This window comes from Ipomoea nil, unplaced genomic scaffold, assembly GCF_001879475.1.
Source record: "Ipomoea nil cultivar Tokyo-kokei standard unplaced genomic scaffold, Asagao_1.1 scaffold2957, whole genome shotgun sequence".
Classification (NCBI taxonomy): Eukaryota; Viridiplantae; Streptophyta; class Magnoliopsida; order Solanales; family Convolvulaceae; genus Ipomoea; species Ipomoea nil.
The window spans coordinates 713,469-735,498 of record NW_017619385.1 but is presented as its reverse complement, the minus strand read 5'-3'; the positions used below and the strand labels follow the sequence as shown (position 1 = coordinate 735,498).

Below are 22,030 nucleotides of genomic sequence, written 5' to 3'. Positions count from 1 at the left end.
CCATCGAAATAGACACCGGAGCACAATCAGAGTGCTCAAACTTCTTCAACCGTTTCTCAATGTAATGAGCTTGTGTTAAAGAAATAGTTCCATTATTTTCCTTTATCATAATACCTAGGATAACCACAACCTCTCCCATGTCTTTCATTGAAAAACTAGTGCTGAGAAATTCTTTTACTGAGTCTAAATCAGTCCAAAAAATAAGTATGTCATCCACATATAAGAAATATAATAATTCATTGACCTTGGTTATTAAATTTGCTATACACACACTAATCAAGAATAAATTTTCCCAAAACCTTCCAGAAAATGAGCTTTCCTTATGATTGACTTCTTCCGATAAGTTCTTTCCGAAATGGTTCCTTCCGATCAGATCATTCCGAATGTGTTCCTTCCGACCATATCGAAGAAGTTAACTACCAAGAATTTAATTTGGACTTCCCGGAAGGTGACCTTTCGGTCTAACTTCTCAGAATTGGGAAAAAATATCCAACATTCTTGATCAATTAACTCATAAACTTCCTACTAAACATAAATAATATTTTCAACTCCACAACACCAAAATATCATTTATGCTACCGATAGACATGTCGGAAATAATCTATTCAACTATTTATTATATAAATATCCAACATATAATAATTTGGAGCTCAAACTAATTTTTGAAAACACCATTATAAGACATGTATTGCAATATTCTCCATACTTATATAAAGCTGTCATGTTATTAAAAATATAAAATGAAGATTGTCATTATTTGAACTAAACACATAAAATAAGACAAATGGAGTATTAAAATGAAAAAAAAAAAAAATATTAGTATTATTCATTTTGTTGCAATACTAATGCAACCTTATTACAATCAATGAAATAAATAATTAAAACAACTTAGACTATTAATAATATAATTCAATAAAATATGTTAAATGTGTGCATGCAAAATGCAATAATATTACTGGTTGACTGCACTGCAAACCGTTCTGATTATCCCATTTTGGGCGGTGAGGGCGCCGATATCTCCCATTTTGATCATCGCCGCCGCGAAATCGGCTGAAAACGCCCGAGAATTGGCGCTGTACTCTGAAACGATGCTATCCGTTGATCCTCCACTGAGGAGGACTTGATCCGATTGAAGGAGGCCCTTCCTCTGCATCAAGTTTGTGTAGTAATTGTTGTCCAAGGAGTTTGGTGTCACCAGATCCAGCGGCGCCAGGTTGCCGTTTCCGCCGTCTTGCGGGCACTGTCGTCTCCGCGTGGCGGCGAAGCCGCTGTCTATGTCTGTTCCGTTGCCGTATATTCTGTCGCGGAAAAGGAAGCACTGCGCTTGCCCTATTGTGTGTGCTCCTATTCAGGATAAATCAAGACAAATATATTATTTATTATAACAATCAATGCTATTATTTTAAGCATATAATAAATAACCAATTATAAATTTAATCATTTAGTTGTGATAGAGCATATGTTTTATGCCAAAAGTCATGATCATGAGAGTCAAACAATAAGTTTAGAATTTTAGTTGAGATAAAACACATGCTTCATTTAAAAAAAAAAAAAAAAAAAACACATGCTTCAATTATTTAGGGGTGTTTGGTAAATAGCTATTAGCTGATTGAGTTAGTGAGTTTGACTAGTTTATAGCATTAGTTGATTGTAAAAAAGTGTTTGGTAAATTAGTTGTCAGTTAATAGTTGATTACATGCAAATTGACTTTATCAAAAAACTTATCGGAAAAGTTATCTTGAGCAGTTTTTTAAATTTTAACATTGTGGAGCAATAAGTTGTTACAAAAAATAAATTAATCAAACACTCATATTGGTTCAAATAAACCAAAATTGATTGATAGGCTAATTATTTTACGAAATAGGGCCTTAGTCTTTTTAAAATAGATTTCCATTATGAATCTTAACTATAATATAGCTATATGGTTTGGTGAGCAATTATTGTAACAATAATTGCTCACTAAATTAAACCATATGGTTATATTATAGTTAAGAAACCTTATGGTTATATAATAGTTATAAGATTTATTTATTTACTTATTACATGGTGCATAAAAATTCAAATTAACTTTAATTCATTTTCATCTCTCTTGCCTCATCCAATCCATCCAAAAACTCACAAATAAACTTCAATTGAGATTATTCTAATGAGGTCAATTTATAAATTTAGTACATAGTATTTAATATTACAAATTTTTAAGAACTTAGTAAACTACAATAGTAATTGAATTACAATTTTCAGAGTCACCGCGGATCAAAATTTTTAGACCTTTGAAATTTCTAGAGTACTATTGTAGTTTACTAAGTCCTTAAAATTTTGTAATATTAAATACTATGAACTCAATTTTTAATATAGTTTAAGATTTGTAGTAAACACCCACCTTAAATATCAATTATTATTTTAATTGTAAATATATTTATATATGTTCATAATTTTATCATAGCAATTCACACATATATAAAATTTTTATATATGAATAAACCTCATATAGGGTATATTTTTATAACATATTTCCCGTGCATCGCACGGGACAAATACTAGTTAATTTAATATAATGTTTTTTTTTTTTTTGAATGCTACTAGCTCTATTACATTGTAGTATCTGTTCATATACTTTCTCAACCTACTGAAACACAAAGAGCCAATAACGCCTCCACTGAGGCTCGAAATCACAACCTTCCACTTGGAAGTCCACCCCGGATACCATTAGACCACATAATTTAATATAATGTTAATTCGAGTATTTTTTATTTATTTATTTTTTATTGTTTATTTTTTGTTAACATGGAAGCCAATTCAACAACCGTTATCGGGTACATGCGATAAACTCTACTTCAGTGTATTATCCCACAACTCTTTCAGGGTAGTTAATTTCAGTTTTAATGCTTACTATTGTTTTGTTCCCTTTTGGTCTTTGAAGTTTTTAATAAGAATATATTTGGTCATTCATTATTAAGAATATGTTACTTTTAACTTTCATGCCATTAGGAATATAATGTTATATTTTTAGTTTTCATGATTCTTAGTTTCTTACTGAAGATTTAAAATGACACATTTTTTACGGTCAAAAAATCAAATTTAAATTCAAGAACTAAAAATGGAAAAACATAAACTTGAGAGACGATAAATGGAATTAAGATATACCTGACAAAGCAACCAGGTCTCTCGTATTAAGGCCTTTGCTTGCAAAGCTTGATATAAGGGTTTCGAGAGTGTCAAAGGGGCTTGGAAGATCAGTTTCTGCAACACTTTTACTAGCCGTCGTGGAGTCTCTCCTCCCCAATTTAACTGTCCATGATGGACCTCCAACCTTATTAACATTTTGACAATTCAAGTGAGCCAAATCATGCATAAATTTTTCTACAACCGTATATGATATTATGTAATTGTACTGAATAATATATGGACTTTTGTAAAGCGGATATTTAATGAAGAATTGAAATTTGGCAAAAACTTGTACTAATCAAGAATAAAATGTTTGTTACTCATAAGGGAAAACTTTTACATTTTAATTTAAAATTATTATTTTTTCCCCTCAAAAGTATTATATTTTTCCGTATAAATAACAAACTCCTTATTCCAATTCAAATTAATATTATATTTTTTAGTAGTATTATATTTCCATTTTGACCCGATCTGTCTTTTGGATAAAAATATGTAAGATAGTCTCGAAGGACAGTCACCATTGAAATTAAAGATAGAAAAATTAGGGGGAGCTTATGAAATAGGAATTATTTGGAGGGTGAAATAATTTCTCCATAGTATAGTATAGTAGACGACTCACAAGAGTTGATGCATCACGTGCGGCTACTGCCAGAATATCTGCGCATGAGACAATGCCTGGACATATTTTCTCCACCTCAGCTTTTGCGTTCTCAATGACATCAAAACCTCTAGCCGAACCAAGATTTGGCAATGCAGTCTTCTCACTCTCAATTGAAGGAGTCTCATCTAGCAAAATTGATGCATCGCAACCCTAAACGTACAACACCATCAAATGATGTTTAGTTAAGATTATAGGCTTTGAATGCATAAGTATTTTATGTTACAAAAGCGAGTTTTTCCCACTTTTAATCCCATAACTATACTGGCACTATCAGGATTGATACACGACTTTCAAATAACATTGCAATCTTAGTCCACGACAATTTTATTTATTTATTTTTTTGCAAAAATGGTCATTCCGACTCATTTTTCGTCAATTTTCTGGCTTGCTTTTGCCAGAAATGGTACTTACTCCGGTGATAAATTGACAGAAAAAAGGCCGGAAGGACCACTTTGCAAAAAAATATATATATAGTCGTGGACCGAGATTGTAAGGTTTGAAAGTCGTGGATCAATCCTGATAGTACCACTATAGTCCTGAGACCAAAAGTGCAAAAAAACTCTTACAAATTAAAATTAAGCTGCATGCAAATGTAGTTTAGAGCTAACCTGAACAAAACAGTCGTGAAAATGAAGGCGAATGAGTGACGCAGCCATGCGGCGTTCGCTTGAAACCGCTTGCCGGATAGTGTTGCGAATGGTGGTGAGAGCGTTAGGGCAGCTTGCATTGTAGAATGTGGAAGAAAGTTGTGCTTTGCATGAGACATTCAAAACCAAAAGGACATAAAACACGGTAGCCATAGCTACAAAGAAATGATTATGGTAACTCATATCTATTAATATTAATGTTGAGAAAATTGGACTAACTTTTCTCGGGTTTCTCTTGACGTGAATGAAGAGAATGTATGTGTATTATGTATATATGGGTAATGGAAATATAATGCAAAGTGAAGATGATTGAGAATAGCAGATGCCACCATACACTCATATTTATATATGTATATCGAGGAAAACAATGCATTCTAAAAACTATAAACTACAATAATGGTACGTATATTATAGTATTGCATTGAGTCAGCCAGTCAGCATTGGCTGCTCCACCGCGTTGAATCTCTTGCTAGCTAGCAGTCACCTTTCTCTGGGTGGCGCATTATAGTTTCCATGATTTGTGCTCCAACATGAACCATAGAAACCGTTTGGAATAAGGGTATATTATATTATTATTTTTTTATTTCCTAATATAGTAAGTAAGATCGAGATAGGTGTGTTTGGCATATCATTTAGGAAAACAAATATGACAAAATATATCATATATGGATCAGATCCAACATTATATGGTTAAGTTTGATCTAAAATGATATTAATTTATAGGAATAAGGGTTAAATAGGCCATCGAACTGCACAGGATAATGCAATTAGGCCACTGAACCTAAAAAACCAACAATTAGGTCCCTAAACTAATCAATTTCAAACAATTCTTCCAATTTCAAGGTTTCTAACAGGTCAACAGGTCATCCTCTCAAATTAATTATTTTTTAAAAAAAATAAATTTTAAAAAATAATTAATTTTAAATTTTGTTTAAAAAAAAAACATACGTTGTCTCCGGCCAGTCCAGTTTTTTTGTTTTTTTTTTGTTTTTTAAATATTTTTTTAAATTTAAATAATTAATTTTAAAAATTTATTTTTAAAAAATAATTAATTTGGAAGGATGACCTGTTGACCTGTTGGAAACCTTCAAATTGGAAGAATTGTTTGAAATTGGTTAGTTTAGGGACCCAATTGTTAGTTTTTTAGGTTCAGTGGCCTAATTGAATTATTGTGTGCAGTTGGATGGCCTATTTGACCCTTATTCCTAATTTATATTAAGAACCGTTGTCACTCCGTATATTTTATACCGGGTTCTCCCACCGTAATTATTTTCTAAGAGGCAATTTATTCTCTTGTTTAGTCCAATTCTTTAATTAAAAATAATTCTTAGGATATTTCTAAATCAAGTCCAATCCTTACTAGTCCGCAAATTATGCTGTAGACTCGTGTCCACAATGTATTGTCGACACGAGTCCAAAACGACGTCGTCTTAAGGGAAAACGCGACCTTCTAGTTAAAAAAAAAAATTGATTTTGTCTCGCCGTTAAAGACGTTATTCTTTTGTGGTATTATGAATGTACAGTTATGGAATTATAAATGTACAGTTATGCAATTATGAATGTACAGTTATGGAATTATGAATGTAAGTTATGGAATTATGAACACAGAGCTCTGACATTATGAACTTATAATTATGAACATATAGTGATAAAATTATGAACATAGAGCTCTAAAATTGTGAACATAGAGTTTCGAAAATTATGAATTTACAATTATTGAATTATGAATGTACAGTTATGCAATTATGAATGTACAGTTATGCAATTATGAATGTACAGTTATGCAATATGAACACAGAGCTCTGACATTATGAACTTACAATTATGAACATATACTCCTATAACAAAGTGGTCTGTAATTTTTTCTTAAAAAAAAAAAGTGAAAGAGAACGGTGCCACTAACGGCAGCGTTACCGTGTCCGGCATACATGCTGGACACGGTTCCATAGCATAACGATTGTTACTAGTCTATATATATATATATATATATATATATATATATATATATATATATACACGTATTTTTATTGTGGGCTTTGATCTATTCTCTTACTTATTATTTGATTTTATGGCCCAATATACCTATACAAATCCTATACATAATATAAGAGCCCAAATTCCTATTCTTCTACGCTAATGCATATACATATGTATATCTATCCTATTCTATCCATACAAGATATAATATAACCTAGACATAACACACTCTCTCACTTCCCTCTTCTTCTTCAATGTCACGCCATTTCCTTCTCCCTTCTACCAAATATTCATCCTTCATCTATCTTCAAGAAATCAAGAAAGATCCATCCTTTATTGTCTTTCAAGCTAGATAATGGTAAGACCTTTCCTTCTATTCCATATTCCTTATGTTTGGTTCACCATCTTTATGATTCCTACCCTTTTTGTATGGTGGGTTTTGGGTTTCTAGATGATCAAGGTGGAGATGAGTTGCTAGGTTGATGCTTGGTGTTTGAGGTTTGGGTTAGCTAGCTTCAAAAGGTAAACTCCATTCCATCAAAATCTATTTCCAACTTATATAAATGTTCTTGGAAATCCATGAGTATGATCTCGATGTTATTTTTGTGAAATAATTAAGTCTTGTTTTTAGTGTTCTTTGTGTTATTATTGAGCTATGATGTCTATTCTTGATTCCTTATGTTTTATTAGTGTTTTGGTTTTGTTTGGAGAGATTTCTTGTTGATATTTTAATTTCTGAAGTGATGAAAATTGTTACTGTTCCATTGGAAATTTATTCGGTTGAGCTACTGTCTGTTGTAATGTTTTTGGCCTTGTGGGTGCGTGTCACGGGTGGTTGGCCTCGTGAGATAGCCCCGCAAGGTATGTTGCAGGGGTGAGTGGTAGGGAGGTTGAGCCCGCCACCCACACCCGTCACGGGAGTGCACGACGGGCCTCCTGCCCCCGTCACTCAGACCTGTTGAGTCCTATGCATTTTCAGAATGCATTCCTTTGATTCCTCGTGCATTGTTAATCTGTCTTTGGTGCATCGTTGAGATATTTTAGTACATTGTATATTCCTTTCCCTCGTTAATGAATCGTTATTCTACATTGAATCTTAATCCCTTGGGATCCATTTGGTCGGTGTGTTATATGTGGTTATGTATATATATACACTTCTTTGATTATATTGTATTATTGAGATTGGTGGATATGAGCTTTGGCTCTACTTTGTTTGGCGGAATTGGAGAGCTTCGGCTCCACTTTGTTTGGCGGAATTGGAGAGCTTCGGCTCCACTTTATTCGGCGAAAGAAGCTTAGGCTTCACTTTGGTGGATAAGGTTGGACTGTTGTACATATTAGACTTTTGGTGTAAAGGTTGGATTGGAGTACAATTGGATATTGATATGATAATTGAGCATTTGGCTATTGTTATATAAACTCCTTGGCTATATATATATATATATATATATATATATATATATATATATATATATATATATATATATATATATATACACCACTGTAACTTGTTGATGTGAGAACTCTAGGAATTCTATCTTGTTTATGCTTTGGTATTGATATCTTAAATCTATGTTGATATGAGCTTGTCTCCCTTGTCTCTCTTGAAATGAGCCTAGTACCCATAGAATTGAGCTTTATTTGTGTGCGTGTGTGTGTGTGTGGTCATACCGCTGCAAAACTTATTTGAATATAAAAGTATATGTACGTAGTTTTACATGTTGGAGTGGATTTACTTAGTATTATTCGCTAATCTTTCTAAAATGATTTCCGGTTGGCTTAGAGATGTTTCCCGAGAGTACGCGATCTAGTATGGATCGTATAGTTGATTGAAGTAGAACCTAAAATGTTCTATAGTTAGTTGTTTTGTACCTTGTATATGGATTTGCAGTTAGAACCTTATAAGCCTGTGCGTTTGGGTTTAGAGTAACCTAAGCGTGGCAGAACACCCCACTGAGTTTAAAGTTTTGAATTCGCTTATGTATTTCTTTGGTTTTTTGTATTTAGAATTTGGGGGTATTATAGCCATTTTGTGAAAAACGGTCTTGCAAATTATCACGTTTCATGCAATCTTTGACTTATTAGAAAATTTTTGGTCAACTAAGAATAAAACTACATGATATCAAGAAAAGTAAATCTCACTAAATGGGTCAGATTCTTTTTCTCAGGTGACTTGAGGATCTACAAAATTTGTTCAATTACGTATTTATCTATCTTGGCGCCAAATTTAAAATTTCTTTAAAATATAAGAAATTATTTTCTCGCACCATTACACACAAATTATCAAAGAAATTTACATCCATGTACAAATTTCAAAAGTTTGAAATATTTATAAAAATAACCTCGCTCCTTTTTTACTTTATTTCCTATCCATTAGATCTTCCAGATTGATGGCTTGGATTTGTCCACAGGTTCTCACCAGTGGTGTGGTTTTCATATGAACTGGAGATATATATATATATATATATATATATATATATATATATATATATATATATATATATATATATATATATATATATATATAGGCTTCGAATATGTGCAACTCCTATACTAGATGAGATCATGAGATCTCATGATATCCATTGATTCATTTTCCATAAATGGTTGAGATTATAAGAGATTGTGAAAGTAATTAAGGATATATTTGAATCAAAAGGATTAAATAGTAATTGTAGATATATGTTTAATTATGGATATAATTCAATTGGAATCTTAAGCATTAGATTAGGGAGATTATGAATGGAAATTGATATTTTAAATTAGAGTAAAAGACATTTTTGGTCCTAGACTTATAGTGGCTTGGACAATTTTAGTCCTTTATAAAAAAATTTGCCATTTTGTGGACAGAGTTATTGTGACGAGGACATCTTTGGTCCTCCGTCTATATTTCTGTTAGATAACCGTATGAGAGAGGGGAAATTACGTCAATTTCGACAATCTCCTTCTATCTATTATATCTATGTGTGTTTGGCGGCTTCAATTCTCTTTCTATCTATTTGATTAGTAACCTGTTTGGCGGCTTCGATTCTCTGGTAATTTCTTCGTACAATTGCAACTTGGACTCTCCGACTCCTTCGAATTATGACCGAGAAGAAAACAAAAGACACATAGATCTAATAGATAGAAGGAGATAGCCTAAATTGATGTAATTACCCCTCTCTCAGACGGTTATCTAACAGAAATATAGACGGAGGACCAAAAATGTCCTTGCCACAATAACTTTGTCCATAAAATGGCAAATTTTTTTATAAAGGACTAAAATTGTCCAAGCCACTATAAATTTAGGACTAAAAATGTCTTTTACTCTTTTAAATTATTAGGGACCTATCAATAGTAATAATTAATTATATTTTGTACATCTGAAATTTTAAATTATGGGAAATTTTACGGCGGTGTGTGCGTGGGTGTGGAATGGTGTGTGCATTTTATAGTTTGCCATGGTGTACACCTCCTGTTACAGAAAACCGCACACGCTATTCCACACCAGCGCACACACCATCGTAAAATTCTCCACAATTTAAAAAAAAAAACATACACACACACACACAACAAGCTCAATACTATATCTACTACGCATTGAATATCTATTCGCACACGCCCGAAACTAGTATCACACAAACCAAAATGTACATGCCTGTATCACGAAACACACATACCAAAACACATAATTTTATGAAAAAAAACCAGCACGCCATGGTGTACCCTGTTACAGTAAAAGCACACACCATTCCACACCCACGCACACACCATTCCACACCCACGCACACACCGCCGTAAAATTCCAAAGAAAATCACTAAGAGAGAGGGAAATATTGATTAAGGAGAGCTGAAATAATGTTACAAATCTTTATAAACATGGAAATAAATGAAATGGAATGTAATAAATATAGTGCTTAAGGACAAAAACACCCATGCTTCATCTAAAATCAGTATAACATGGGATCCAAGTGGTAATCAATCTGAATCGTCAAAAAATTAAAAATCAACGATCAGGGAGTGTGCTCACGGGCTCGCTGACTAGGGGGTGTGCACCGGATTCAAAAAAAAATAATATATATATATATATATATATATATATATATATATATATAGTTGATAAAATGCGGACATGCCTTCCCGTGCGAACGTGGGGTCATGCACCACAACATGTTCAGAAAATGCACCAGGGTGAAATGTAAACACGCACCTATCACACCCTGGGACATGAGGTCATGAACCACTAGGTATGCATAAATGCACCACCATGTGTTTAGAAATGCACTAGAGTTAAAAGCACAAATACACCACACAAATGTACCACATCCCAATGCATTTCTGAATACTTGGTGGTGCATTCTTCCATACTTGGTGGCGTATGATCGCACATCCGCGCAGGAACCCGACTATATATATATATATATATATATATATATATATATATATATATATATATATATATATATATATATATAGGCTATGGATCTTGTGAGAACACTTCCCTATGATAGAAATAATGACCAACCTCAACCTTACATCTGTAAAAATTTGACGCATCTTATTAGTTTTTTTTTTTTTTTTTTTTTTTAAAGACATGGTGGCAGTTTCGTAATTATCATCAACTCCACTATGCAAACTTTATAACTTAAATATGCAATCTTTAACAACTAAATGTGCAAACCTGGTAAATTCTATAAAATCAACGAAAATGTTAAATTTTAAATCTAAACCATAAATATTAGACCTTAAGTAGTAAAAAGTGAACCACTAGACCAAATAAAATAAAAAATTCAGTCATAAAACTCTAAAATCAAAACCCTAATTTCAATGTACTTTCCCATTTTTACAAGTGCAAAGTTTTAATACTAAATATGTAAAATGTTAACACTAAATGTGCAAAACGTTAATACTAACTGTGCAAACCTGGAAAAGTAAAACAAATTGCATTTTTAGTGTTTTATATATATATATATATATATATATATATATATATATATATATATATATATATATATATATATATATATGCATTTGGCCATTAGAAGAATGACGTCGTGGCAGCTTTGGATGGCGATTGAGCAGTCGTTGGGGTCGACGACGAGGGTCTGGGCTCTTCGTCTCCTCGATCAACTACAAGCTTTGAGGAAAGGTGACGCCTCCATCTTCGATTATCTTGGACGGGCACAGATGCTCATCAAAGACCTAGCGTTGGTCGACCGTCATGTCTCGCTACATGATCAGAATCTGTACATCTTCCGTGGTCTCCGTCCTGAGTTCCGGCTACTAGTTGCTACGTTGGCAAGGGATTCGCCGTTAATGTTGACGGAGCTCTCTAACTTGGTTTCACAGGAGTTTATTTATGCGGATGATGTTTGTTCGGCAGCCGCTCCAGTGGCCATGGCGGCTCAACGCGGTGGTCGGAATGGTGGGCAGCAATCGAACCAGTGAGGTGGTGGTCGTGGCTGACAGCGTGGTCGCGGTCGAGGTCGTTAGCACTCCGGTGTCCGCTACCAAATCTGCAATGGCGGTGTTCACACGACGCTATCATGCTATCATCGGTACTCCGAGGCACCGGGACCGCAGGCCAACATGGTTTTTCCGGCTGGGGCCGCGAGCTCGATGGGGTCTCATCATTGGTTTTCCAGATACTGAGGCGTCGAATCACGCTACTCCATACCCTTCCGTGATGTCATCTACGACGGATTATACTAGACCTGACACTTTGCGGGTCGACAATGGTACAAGTTTGCCTATCGTTAGTATTGGTTCTGCTTCGGTAGCTAGTTCTCCTAAAAATTTTAGATTGTCTGATGTTCTTCTTGTTCATAGCTTATCTGCGTCGTTATTGTCTGTTCAGAAATTTGCAAAAGATAATAACGACTCTTACCAACAAGGCGGTCCTGTTTAAAGTGAAGGATCTTACCACCAAGGTAGTCCTGTTTAAAGTGGCGGGCCACGAGCAGAATGGTCGGGTAGAGTGCAGACATCGTCACATTGTGGAAACGGGGCTTGCTTTAATGGCTCAGACCTTGGTTCCTTCTCATTTCAAGGATCATGCATTCGAAATTGCTGTCTACTTGATAAATAGAATGCCCACTCGTGTCTTGAACGATCATAGGCCTCATATTCGTACTCATCATTCTTCTTCGTCTTATTCATTTTTGCGTGTTTTTGGGTGTCTATGTTATCCTCTCTTGCGTCCATATAACCGTAATAAGTTGCAATTTTGGTTTGCCCCATGTGTCTTTTTAGGCTATCCGTTTTCCTTTCGTCGGTACCTTTGTATGGATCGGATCTTAATACTAACAAGGTATTCTTCTATCGCCATGTGCGATTCGACGAGTCCGTTTATCCGTTTGCTTCTGGAGTTCTGGTGTTTCTGCACAGGGTGCTCATTCTGTGATGGAGGAGCCATGAGGCGTTGCTAGAGTGAATATGCCAGGTAATAGTGTGTATGGGGGCAATACTGCCGTGACTGAGTCGGTTGAGCTGTCTGTTGCTGTTTCTGACTCGGGTCAGCAACCGTCGTCTTTGCGCAAGGTCACGGATCAGGCTCCGTATGTTGCCCAGACGGCTCCACCCCCAAAACGCGTGGCCGGCGTGTGAAGCGACCTGCGGTTTGAATTCACTCGATGTAGTTACAGAGTCAGTCCCATGGTGATGGTCAGTCGGCGACATTGGTTACTCAGGTTGGTATTCCCGAGCCCACGTGTTATTCGTAAGCTGTCTTTTATCCCGAGAAGCGCGAGGCCATGGACCTCGAGTTTAATCCATTATTACAGAATCAGACCTGTCGGTTGGTACCATTTACACATAGGATAAATGTTGTTGGTGTAAATGGGTTTTTCGTACTAAGCATAAGGCGGATGGAATGATAGAACGTGACAAGGCTCGTCTAGTTGTCAAGGGGTTTAATCAAGTGGCTGGCCAAGACTTTTTTGAGGCTTTTAGTCCAGTTTTTAAACTGTTTACTGTTTGCTTGTAGTCTTTGGCGGTGTCTTGTAGGTGGACTATCAGGCAGTTGAATGTCCACAACGCATTTTTGAACGGTGCTCATGCTAAGACTGTTTATATGCGTCAGCCGTCGGGCAGTGAAGATAAGGCTACTCCTGATCATGTCTGCCTATTATAGCGGTCATTGTATGGGCTCAAGTAGGCTCCTCGTGCCTGGTTTAATCTGTAACACCCCTAATTTTTAAAATAATTAAAAGCTTATATAAATAACGCAAACTATCGTTGGTCATCGCAAACAGAGCATAAATAAACCGTAAGAGTCGGGGTGTTATGCCACATCTAGGTTTGAGAACCTAGATGCACAGGCTAAACTAACTGAACAAGGCATAAACTATAACTAATATTAAACTAAATCCATGAGTTCATCTAACGCGCTCCGAAGCTACTGATCTGCACATGAAAAACATACGGTGTAACAACCGTCAGCGAATAATGCTGGTAACCCACTCCAACGCGTTAAGTACAATATAGTTAGATATAAGAAAATCATTTTGAAACCGGAATACATATATAACCTACGAGACTCTAATTTAAATTTGAGATCAAGACTCAAGACACGATAATAGACTCGACAATATAGCACAATCATAAAGGCTAGCATGCATCCTAGAAACACAATGCGAGACATAATAGACAGATAAGCATACAAATAGGAAGTAGAGACAACAAAGGAATTCAAGACAATCATTTAACAAGCAATCATCAAGTCACACAATCCATCTTCCAAACTTATACCAAGTTCCAACCTTCTAGCTCCCATCCGTCCTTATATCAGTTCCAACCTATACCTCCAGGCCACCCTTATATCGCCTCCTTTATTCCTCAGGGCAACTACATGCCCCCACCGACAAACCACCTTTCAACCACCAACATATCAAGATAGCGCCGCAGTGCCATTCGCATGATCCGTACCTCTAGTACCAATACCAAAGGGTCAGCGCATATAGCCCCGACATGGCACCGCAGCACTTATAAACTGACCCATGCTCAACGGTAAGCAAGTCAAAGGTGGGTTTGTGCCTTCAGCACAATAACCGCTAGGCCTGTACCTTTAGTACAATGACCGGGCACTCATTGTGTCATTCGCCAATAATTCATTTCCACCAATCACAATTTCATCATCATCATCATCTGTCACACCGGTCATTACGCAATGACCACGATACTCATCATCATTCAATCAACACATAACCAATCAATACTAATCAAGACATAACAACAACGACATGTACTACACATAAATTCCTAGAACGGTATTCAAAACATCAAATGAGACTCATACACGACAAACGGGGTACAATGGGACACGGGAAAACAACAAACGGGGGGAAAACATCACGACCTACCAACAATTTCCAACGGGTGGGTGGTGGGTGGAGGACCACCCGCCCGCCGGCGGCCAGTCACTATTCCAGCAGGTGGCCGGCGGGCAGACCACCGCCCGCCAGCTGCCCGCTGTAACAGTGTTCACGGGCAGCGGGTAGGTGGCGGGTACCTGTGCCCCCACCTACCCCCCACTGATACCCAGGAAACTTTTCGGTCCCGGGATCTCTCGTGGAACCCAAAACCATGTCCAGACACATTCAAACACATAACGACAACACCACGGATTCAATTAACAGGATTAAATCAAGAATCATACCAAACACGATTCCTAAACATGCCAAGACTCAACATTAATCATATAACGGTTCAGGAGCATTCGAAACCTCAAGAACATCATCAAATCTATATGCAAAGTCCTAAATACAAGTCCTAGGCTAGACTCAACACCCGATCATGCATAAACCCACCCAAATATACCAAGAACACCATAATATGAAATTCACGATATAAACCCTAGGGCTCTAGGCATAATTAAAATACAAGATCATACATACAATCAATCACAATATCAAGAATATCAAGATTATCAAATAAGCACAATATAAATCCTATGCAAGGGCTCTATCAGGACTCAATCACAGAATTACACATACGATTATCAAAGGAGCCAATAAATAAGATATAGCAAGGAGAATAGGTTTTGTAAGACATGGGTTACCTCTTAGCCTTAATTAATCATCCATTGGCTATTAAGTTCTTCTCTAAGATTTCCATCCGATTGATCTCCCTAGGCTTGGTGGTGGGGAATCTCTTGGGAATAATTTCGTGTAATATAACTATGGGTGATAAGGGTTCTAATTGCTTTCTAATCCCCTATTTATAGAGTTAGGAATCATAATCAGAGTCTGAATAGTAAAGACCTACTTTCTATTCCTAATAGGTATATAGGTCTAGGATTCCAAATTAGAATCTGACTAGTAAAAGGTCTACTCCCTTTATTCCTAATAGGCTTAAGACTCTAGTTTAGGCAAGGGTTCACAATCCATGGTGGACCACTGATGAATGTCTAAAACTAATGCTTTTTCCTTGCACATTTTGGTATTTTTACTGGTTAATCATTATATTATGGAGCCAGTTTGGTAACTTATGGAATGATTGTTTTTGCTTAGGTGACTTGACAAGAAAATGATGTTTTGAGCCAAACATTGAGTTATTTGATCAAGATTTCAAGTCATCATAGCATGAGGATATTTTTGTGAGGCAAAATAAAGAAAAGAAGATTGAACAACACTCTTTCATGTGCCAAATATTTGTGCCTTAGTGGTCTTGATGATATAGGCAATTCAATGCAAAGGCAAAGCAAAAGATAGTAAGGTGGCATTTCTCGCCCAGATTGGCGCAGTCTCCGTATTTTGGCCATATCTCTGCGTAGGAGTGTCCAAATTAAGTGTTTTTTTATGTCATTGGAAAGCTAACTTGAAGAGCTACAACTTCGATGAAGACCACAAATGCTAATTCAAAGGTTTTGAGGGTGAAATCTGGCCTAGAAGACGACCTTAGTGCACAGGCAGTGCACACTGCCTGTGGCCACGGGTCTGGCCACGGCCGTGGCCACACCCGTGGCCACTGGGCACTGTGCCCTCATTTCTGGCCACGGGTGAAGCCACGCCCGTGGCCAGCCCTCTACAACTTTTTGCAGCCCGTTTTTTACCCTTTTAAGGGGATTTTTTCACCCCAAAAACATATCTTTCATTACATCTTTCATTTCCCTTTCATTTCTCTAGTTAGGGTTAGTTTAGAATAGCTTAGATTAGTGTAGATTTGTGATTCCTTTCCATTTCCAAGCTCAAGAACATTGTAAATCTTGGCTTTCAAAGCTTCAATAGAGAAGTTTTCTTATACATCTCTTCTCTTTACTTTTCATCTATGCTTTCAATTTCTCTTTTAATATTGTGTATCTATTGTTATATTATGAGTAGCTAAGTGTTTTGGGACTAGGATTTGGTTTGATTTCTTGCTATTGATGCCTATTTGAGTTGTATTACATAAAGAGGATTATTTGGGTGATCTAGGGTTGTTGTGTGAAATGGGTTTGTTAAGAAATTGTGTATGATTGTTGAATCCCAATTATATGCTTGATTTGGAGTGTGTTTGTTGCTACGATAGTAGAGCTTGTACACTAGCCACACATTCACACACTTCCCCAATACGAGAGTATTTTGGGTGTTAAGGGGAATCTTTGCCTTGTGTTCTTGTTTGGGCATCCTTGGGTTGAATTGTCATGAGAGTGGAGTTCAATGTGAGGTTGCAAGTCCAAATAGCTACGAGAGTGGTATTTGGACACTTTTGTGCATCTCACTTACCCTATGCCTTGTTTAATTCCCTTATCTTTAGTACAATATTTGGCATCTTAGCTTGAATCAACCAAGTCCCGGTCCTTTGTTTTACTTGTCTAATTTTTATTAGCCTAATCATATCAAACCAACTCCTTATCGATAGGTCTAGCTTCTAAAAGGATAGTTCTAGCTTGTGCTTAACTCCACTTTACATCAATTCCTAACATTACAAGAGCCATCTCCAGTGGAACGATATCTAAACTCTATACTGTAATTTGATACTTGATGGATGCGTGAAAAACGTCCTCATCAACCACATTAATTAATTAAAGAGAATCCTAACCAAATTAAATCCTTTTTAATTATTATTAACGGAATTAATTAAATAATTAATCCGCGATTAAAGGCCGTAACACGGGGTGTTACATAATCGGTTGCACTCCTTTTTGGTTTCGATTGATTTTAAGCCATCTAAGACTGATGTTCATTGTTTATTTATTCATGTGGCTCTGTGCAATTGTATCTACTTGTTTTTATAGATGATATCTTGATTATGGGGTTTGATTCTGCTCGTGTGTCTGATCTTGTTGCAAAGATGGAAACTGAGTTCAAGATTTGAGACATGTGTGCCTCATCCTTTTTTCTTAGCATCGAGACGGTTCCAGTCCGGGACGGATTGCTTTTGTCTCAACAGCGGTATATGAAGGATATTTTGAAGCGTGCGAGTATGATTGACTATAAGTCTCTTCCTACGCCCGTCTCTTTGTCTCAGGTTTATGAGAGTTCTAAGGTTCCCTATGCTGATTCCACGCAGTACCGCAGCCTAGCTGGGGCTCCTCAGTATCTGACTATGACACGGCCTGATATGTCCTATGCGGTTAACAGGTTGTGTCAATACATGCATGCGGCGACGACTCTACACTGGAGCATGCTCAAGCGTGTTCTACGCTACCTGAAAGGTACTCTACACTTTGGTCTGTGTGTTTGTAAGTCTTCATCTGCTGAGATTCTTGCCCTTTCAGATTCGGACTGGGCTGGTTATTTGAAGGATCGAAAATCCACGAGTGATTTTGCGGTTTTCTTGCGACAAAATTTGGTGTCTTGGGTGTGTCGTAACCGGCACACGGTAGCTCGTTCCTCGACTGAAGCTGAGTACAAGGCACTGCTGATGTGACTTGATTGGTTTCTCTTTTAAGGGAACTCGGGATGTGTCCTATATCTCCACCCAAGTTTTGGTGTGATAACTTGGGAGAAACTTACTTGTGTGCCAATCCGGTCTTTCATGCTAGCTAGGACCAAGCATGTTGAAATCGATTATCACTTTGTCAGGGACAAGGTGGCTAAGAAAGAAATCCAGGTTCACTTTATTTCTATAAAACACCAGTTGACTGACATCTTTGCCAAGGCTCTCTCCGATTCACGATTTGCCTTTCTATGAGACTAGCTAGCTCAATGTTGTTGCACAACAACCTTGTGCTTGAGGGGGAGTGTTAGGAATCTTATAGTTGTGTTACGTTGTATTAGGACCCTTCTATATATGCTTATATTATCACTTGTACAGTTCTATGTGAATGATATTCAGACTTGCTATCCTCATATTTCCAAAATAAATGAAGATGTCTTCTTCTACAAAAAGGTTGAATCCCCAACTTCAAGAACCCCACACCCCTCTTAATTAGAAATGGAAATGTCTAACACAACTAGAAGTTGTGCTTATAAACCACACACACAAATAATAATTAATAATTATTTCAAACTTAATTAGGCAAAATACCTATTTCATATTAAATAACACAATATATATATATATATATATATATATATATATATATATATATATATATATATATATATATATATATATATATCACTCTGTTCTTGAAACTGATTGCCTTACTGCTCAAAGGGGTCTCACGCAGGTGGTTAATAATTCCTCTTACATTGGTCTTCTTCTTAGTGATTGTGCTGTGTTATTTGATTCTTTAAATTGTGTTTCTGTGTCTATGTTAAGCGCAGTCTGCAAATATTTTGGCACATACTTTATTTCGTTGTATTTGTCCTAGCTCTGTTTCACATATTTTAAAAAATATATATACGTATGTTTTTATGTATTAACAATTTTATATATATATATATATATATATATATATATATATATATATATATATATATATATATATATATATATATATATATATATATATATATATATATATATATATATATATTCGCACACTCTTTATAAATTAGCCAATCACACCACAAATTAAAAAAAATCATTTAATAATTAAATAAAAATAAGTTATAAATAGGATGAAATTTTTAATTCTTTAATTTTTTGCATTGTTTGCGTGAGCACATATAAAATTATAAATAATTATAGATAAATTAACTATAAAATTGATGTTTGACCTAGAATATCGAATCTAAAGGATAAATCATTTATTAGTAAAAGAATTAATAAAGTGTAATTGATAACAAAATGTTATAGGGAAATTAACTTATATCTATTAATTAATAATATTCTTTAGAAATTTTACATAATAACGTAAATTTATAAGAAAATAATGATTTATTAATTATTATTTACACAAACAATAATAATTCGAACATTGATATTACACCAATCTATCTATACTAATTTTTATCTGTCAACTACTATGTAGTGCAACGACACATTTGTTACCAATCTAAATGGGTGGTCGTAGGTTGAATCACGACTACCCAATTATGAGTATTTCAAAAATAAAATAAATTAATTGTTATCCTCCCCAAACCCTAATTCTCACAAAATACAAATGTTTTTATTTTTTCACTAAATTTTAAAGGTTTGAATACGATTCTCACGAACTCGTCATTGTTAATCTATTCTAAAAATTTCTTTGTACGCGATTTTTTTTAATGTTTTAATATATCAATTTATACTATAATGTTTTTATTTATCTTAAAATTACAATAATCATGGTATCTGATATGAGAATTTTCAATTAAAGAAATTCGACATGACACACTTAACAAGTTCAATTCCTAGGTCAAATTTAAAACCTGAATACAATTGAAAAGACATGTCGTCATTAAATTACATTAAAGTATGACATTTGCATTTATTCTTCCTCATTAATTCCTCATTTGCATGGCATCCTACTCTTTGACAATTGTAACCTGCAACACCACATTATTATTATTATTATTATTATTATTATTATTATTATTATTATTATTATTATTTGATTTGATATATACTGCAGATCCAATCAGATGTATTAAAACTCACGCTGTATGTAATTTTGCACGACTGCTGCACGGACCGTGCCACCAACTTGCACGGTTGAAGCTAGCTAGCTTTGTATTAGTTGAAATTTTTCATGGCAGGCCAACTACTATACTTTTGAAGAAAAAAAAATATAATGATGGAATTAGTAAAAACAAAATGAAAATGATAGAGACATACACTTATACAAAGCGAGTACTTACGACAGCTCTGAATCCTAATTCACGTTTCCATCCCAAAGGTGGAAGAGGAATGTTAGGCTTATTAATAGCCCAAAGCCTATTTCCATCTGGAACCACATCAGATGGACGTTACGTTCCTTTGCCACTGATTTGCCATCTCACAAAAGAATGGATTGGCTGACATGTTTGCCCTTATATTTTCATACATTTCTTTTCTTTGAAACAGCGTCCATTTATAACATTTTGAACACTAAAAACTATAACCCAGTATAGATGGGTGGACCTTTGGTGTTATGGGAATGAAGCCACAGAATGAATGGTTGCAGGAGTATTCTTAGCTTGTTCAGCTAAGGAATGCTCTTTAGGCTACATTATATTGCGCTAACTTTATGCTGCATGTAAAATTTGTTGGGTTGGGCTTCCCTCCTATGTGATAAATAACCCATGCTTGGACCAAGTATTTTTTGTATCCACTATATTTTTGTTGAGCCCTAATTATTATTGTTCTTCCCAAAGGTTGAATCCCCAATCCCAAAGGTCACCCACACCCCGGCCCGACAGAGCATTTGGGAGGATGTAAATCATAGTAACTCAACCGAACCATAGAGGCTAGACCTTTGCTTACTGCGCACAAGGAGTCCTAATTATTATTATTATTATTATTATTATTATTATTATTATTATTATTATTATTATTATTATATTACTCAGTATATGAAAATATTAGGAATATAAGAAGTTGGGAAAGTAGAAGAGTCATGCATATGAAGAGGTGAAAATTAAGTCACATTTACTCCTCATAATTCCCATGTTCAAGTAGTGAAGCTATAAAAAGGGAAACATACTTCTCCAACATTGATACACACACATATGTTGATTCGGCAGAGAGGAAAGGCAGACGTGAGGTAAGGCAATGAAATAAAACAAATATTTCTTTTGCTTGTCTCTTTGTCCCCTTCGGTAGTTCAGCAACAGCGTGTTCGTCGGGTTTCATACTTTGTCGCATGTTTGTTGGTTTTGCCGTGAGTTTACCGATGTTCTTGGGTCGTATTTTTCATCAAATACTTTTGAGAGGCCAGCTTGTTTGTTCTAGACATCTTTTGGATATTATCGTAATATATATATTCACTTTTATCTTATTTGTGGTGGTTGAATATTTTGAGTACGAGATATTATTTATGTTTAGCCTGTGAAGGTTAGAGAATGTCTTTGGCCTAGAGTTGTTGTATTTTGATGATTTTTTGGATGTTTGGCTCGTGTGGTAGACAGAAACTTTGTACCCAAGATTTTTTTATAGTGGAATTGTTGTTGGTGGTGGTTCCATGATTTTTCCCCGTGGTTTTGGGGTTTTCTACGTAAATCGTGTGTTTCTTGTGTTGACATTTATTTTTGAGCTATTGAGTTGTCTCGTATTTGTGCACCGTGTCGGGTCTGTGATTTGCATTGTAAAAAAATCTGAGATTTTTCCCAAC

General features: G+C 35.4%; 2 protein-coding genes across 2 annotated transcripts; one reads left to right on the top strand and one right to left on the bottom strand.

The window, feature by feature from the left end:
- Positions 1-792: 792 nt before the first annotated feature.
- Positions 793-4,772, bottom strand: LOC109162759 (lignin-forming anionic peroxidase-like). The gene is made up of 4 exons (XM_019311440.1): positions 4,435-4,772; positions 3,785-3,976; positions 3,145-3,310; positions 793-1,344 (listed from the first exon to the last, which is right to left on the bottom strand). The coding sequence occupies exons 1-4, from the start codon at positions 4,654-4,656 to the stop codon at positions 953-955; spliced, it is 972 nt and encodes a 323-aa protein (XP_019166985.1). The 5' UTR covers positions 4,657-4,772; the 3' UTR covers positions 793-952.
- A 12,955-nt stretch (positions 4,773-17,727) lies between these two features.
- LOC109162665 (uncharacterized mitochondrial protein AtMg00810-like) lies at positions 17,728-18,279 on the top strand. The gene has a single exon (XM_019311349.1). It carries the CDS (start codon positions 17,728-17,730, stop codon positions 18,277-18,279), a length of 552 nt encoding a protein of 183 aa, XP_019166894.1.
- Positions 18,280-22,030: the final 3,751 nt, after the last annotated feature.

Coding starts and splice junctions, on each gene's coding strand:
- LOC109162759 (XM_019311440.1), bottom strand. CDS start 4,656: ATGAGTTACCATAATCATTTCTTTGTAGCTATGGCTACCGTGTTTTAT. Junction 3,311..3,784: donor CACGTGATGCATCAACTCTT/GTGAGTCGTCTA, acceptor AATGTTAATAAG/GTTGGAGGTCCATCATGGAC. Junction 1,345..3,144: donor AGACCTGGTTGCTTTGTCAG/GTATATCTTAAT, acceptor TATCCTGAATAG/GAGCACACACAATAGGGCAA.
- LOC109162665 (XM_019311349.1), top strand. CDS start 17,728: ATGTGTGCCTCATCCTTTTTTCTTAGCATCGAGACGGTTCCAGTCCGG.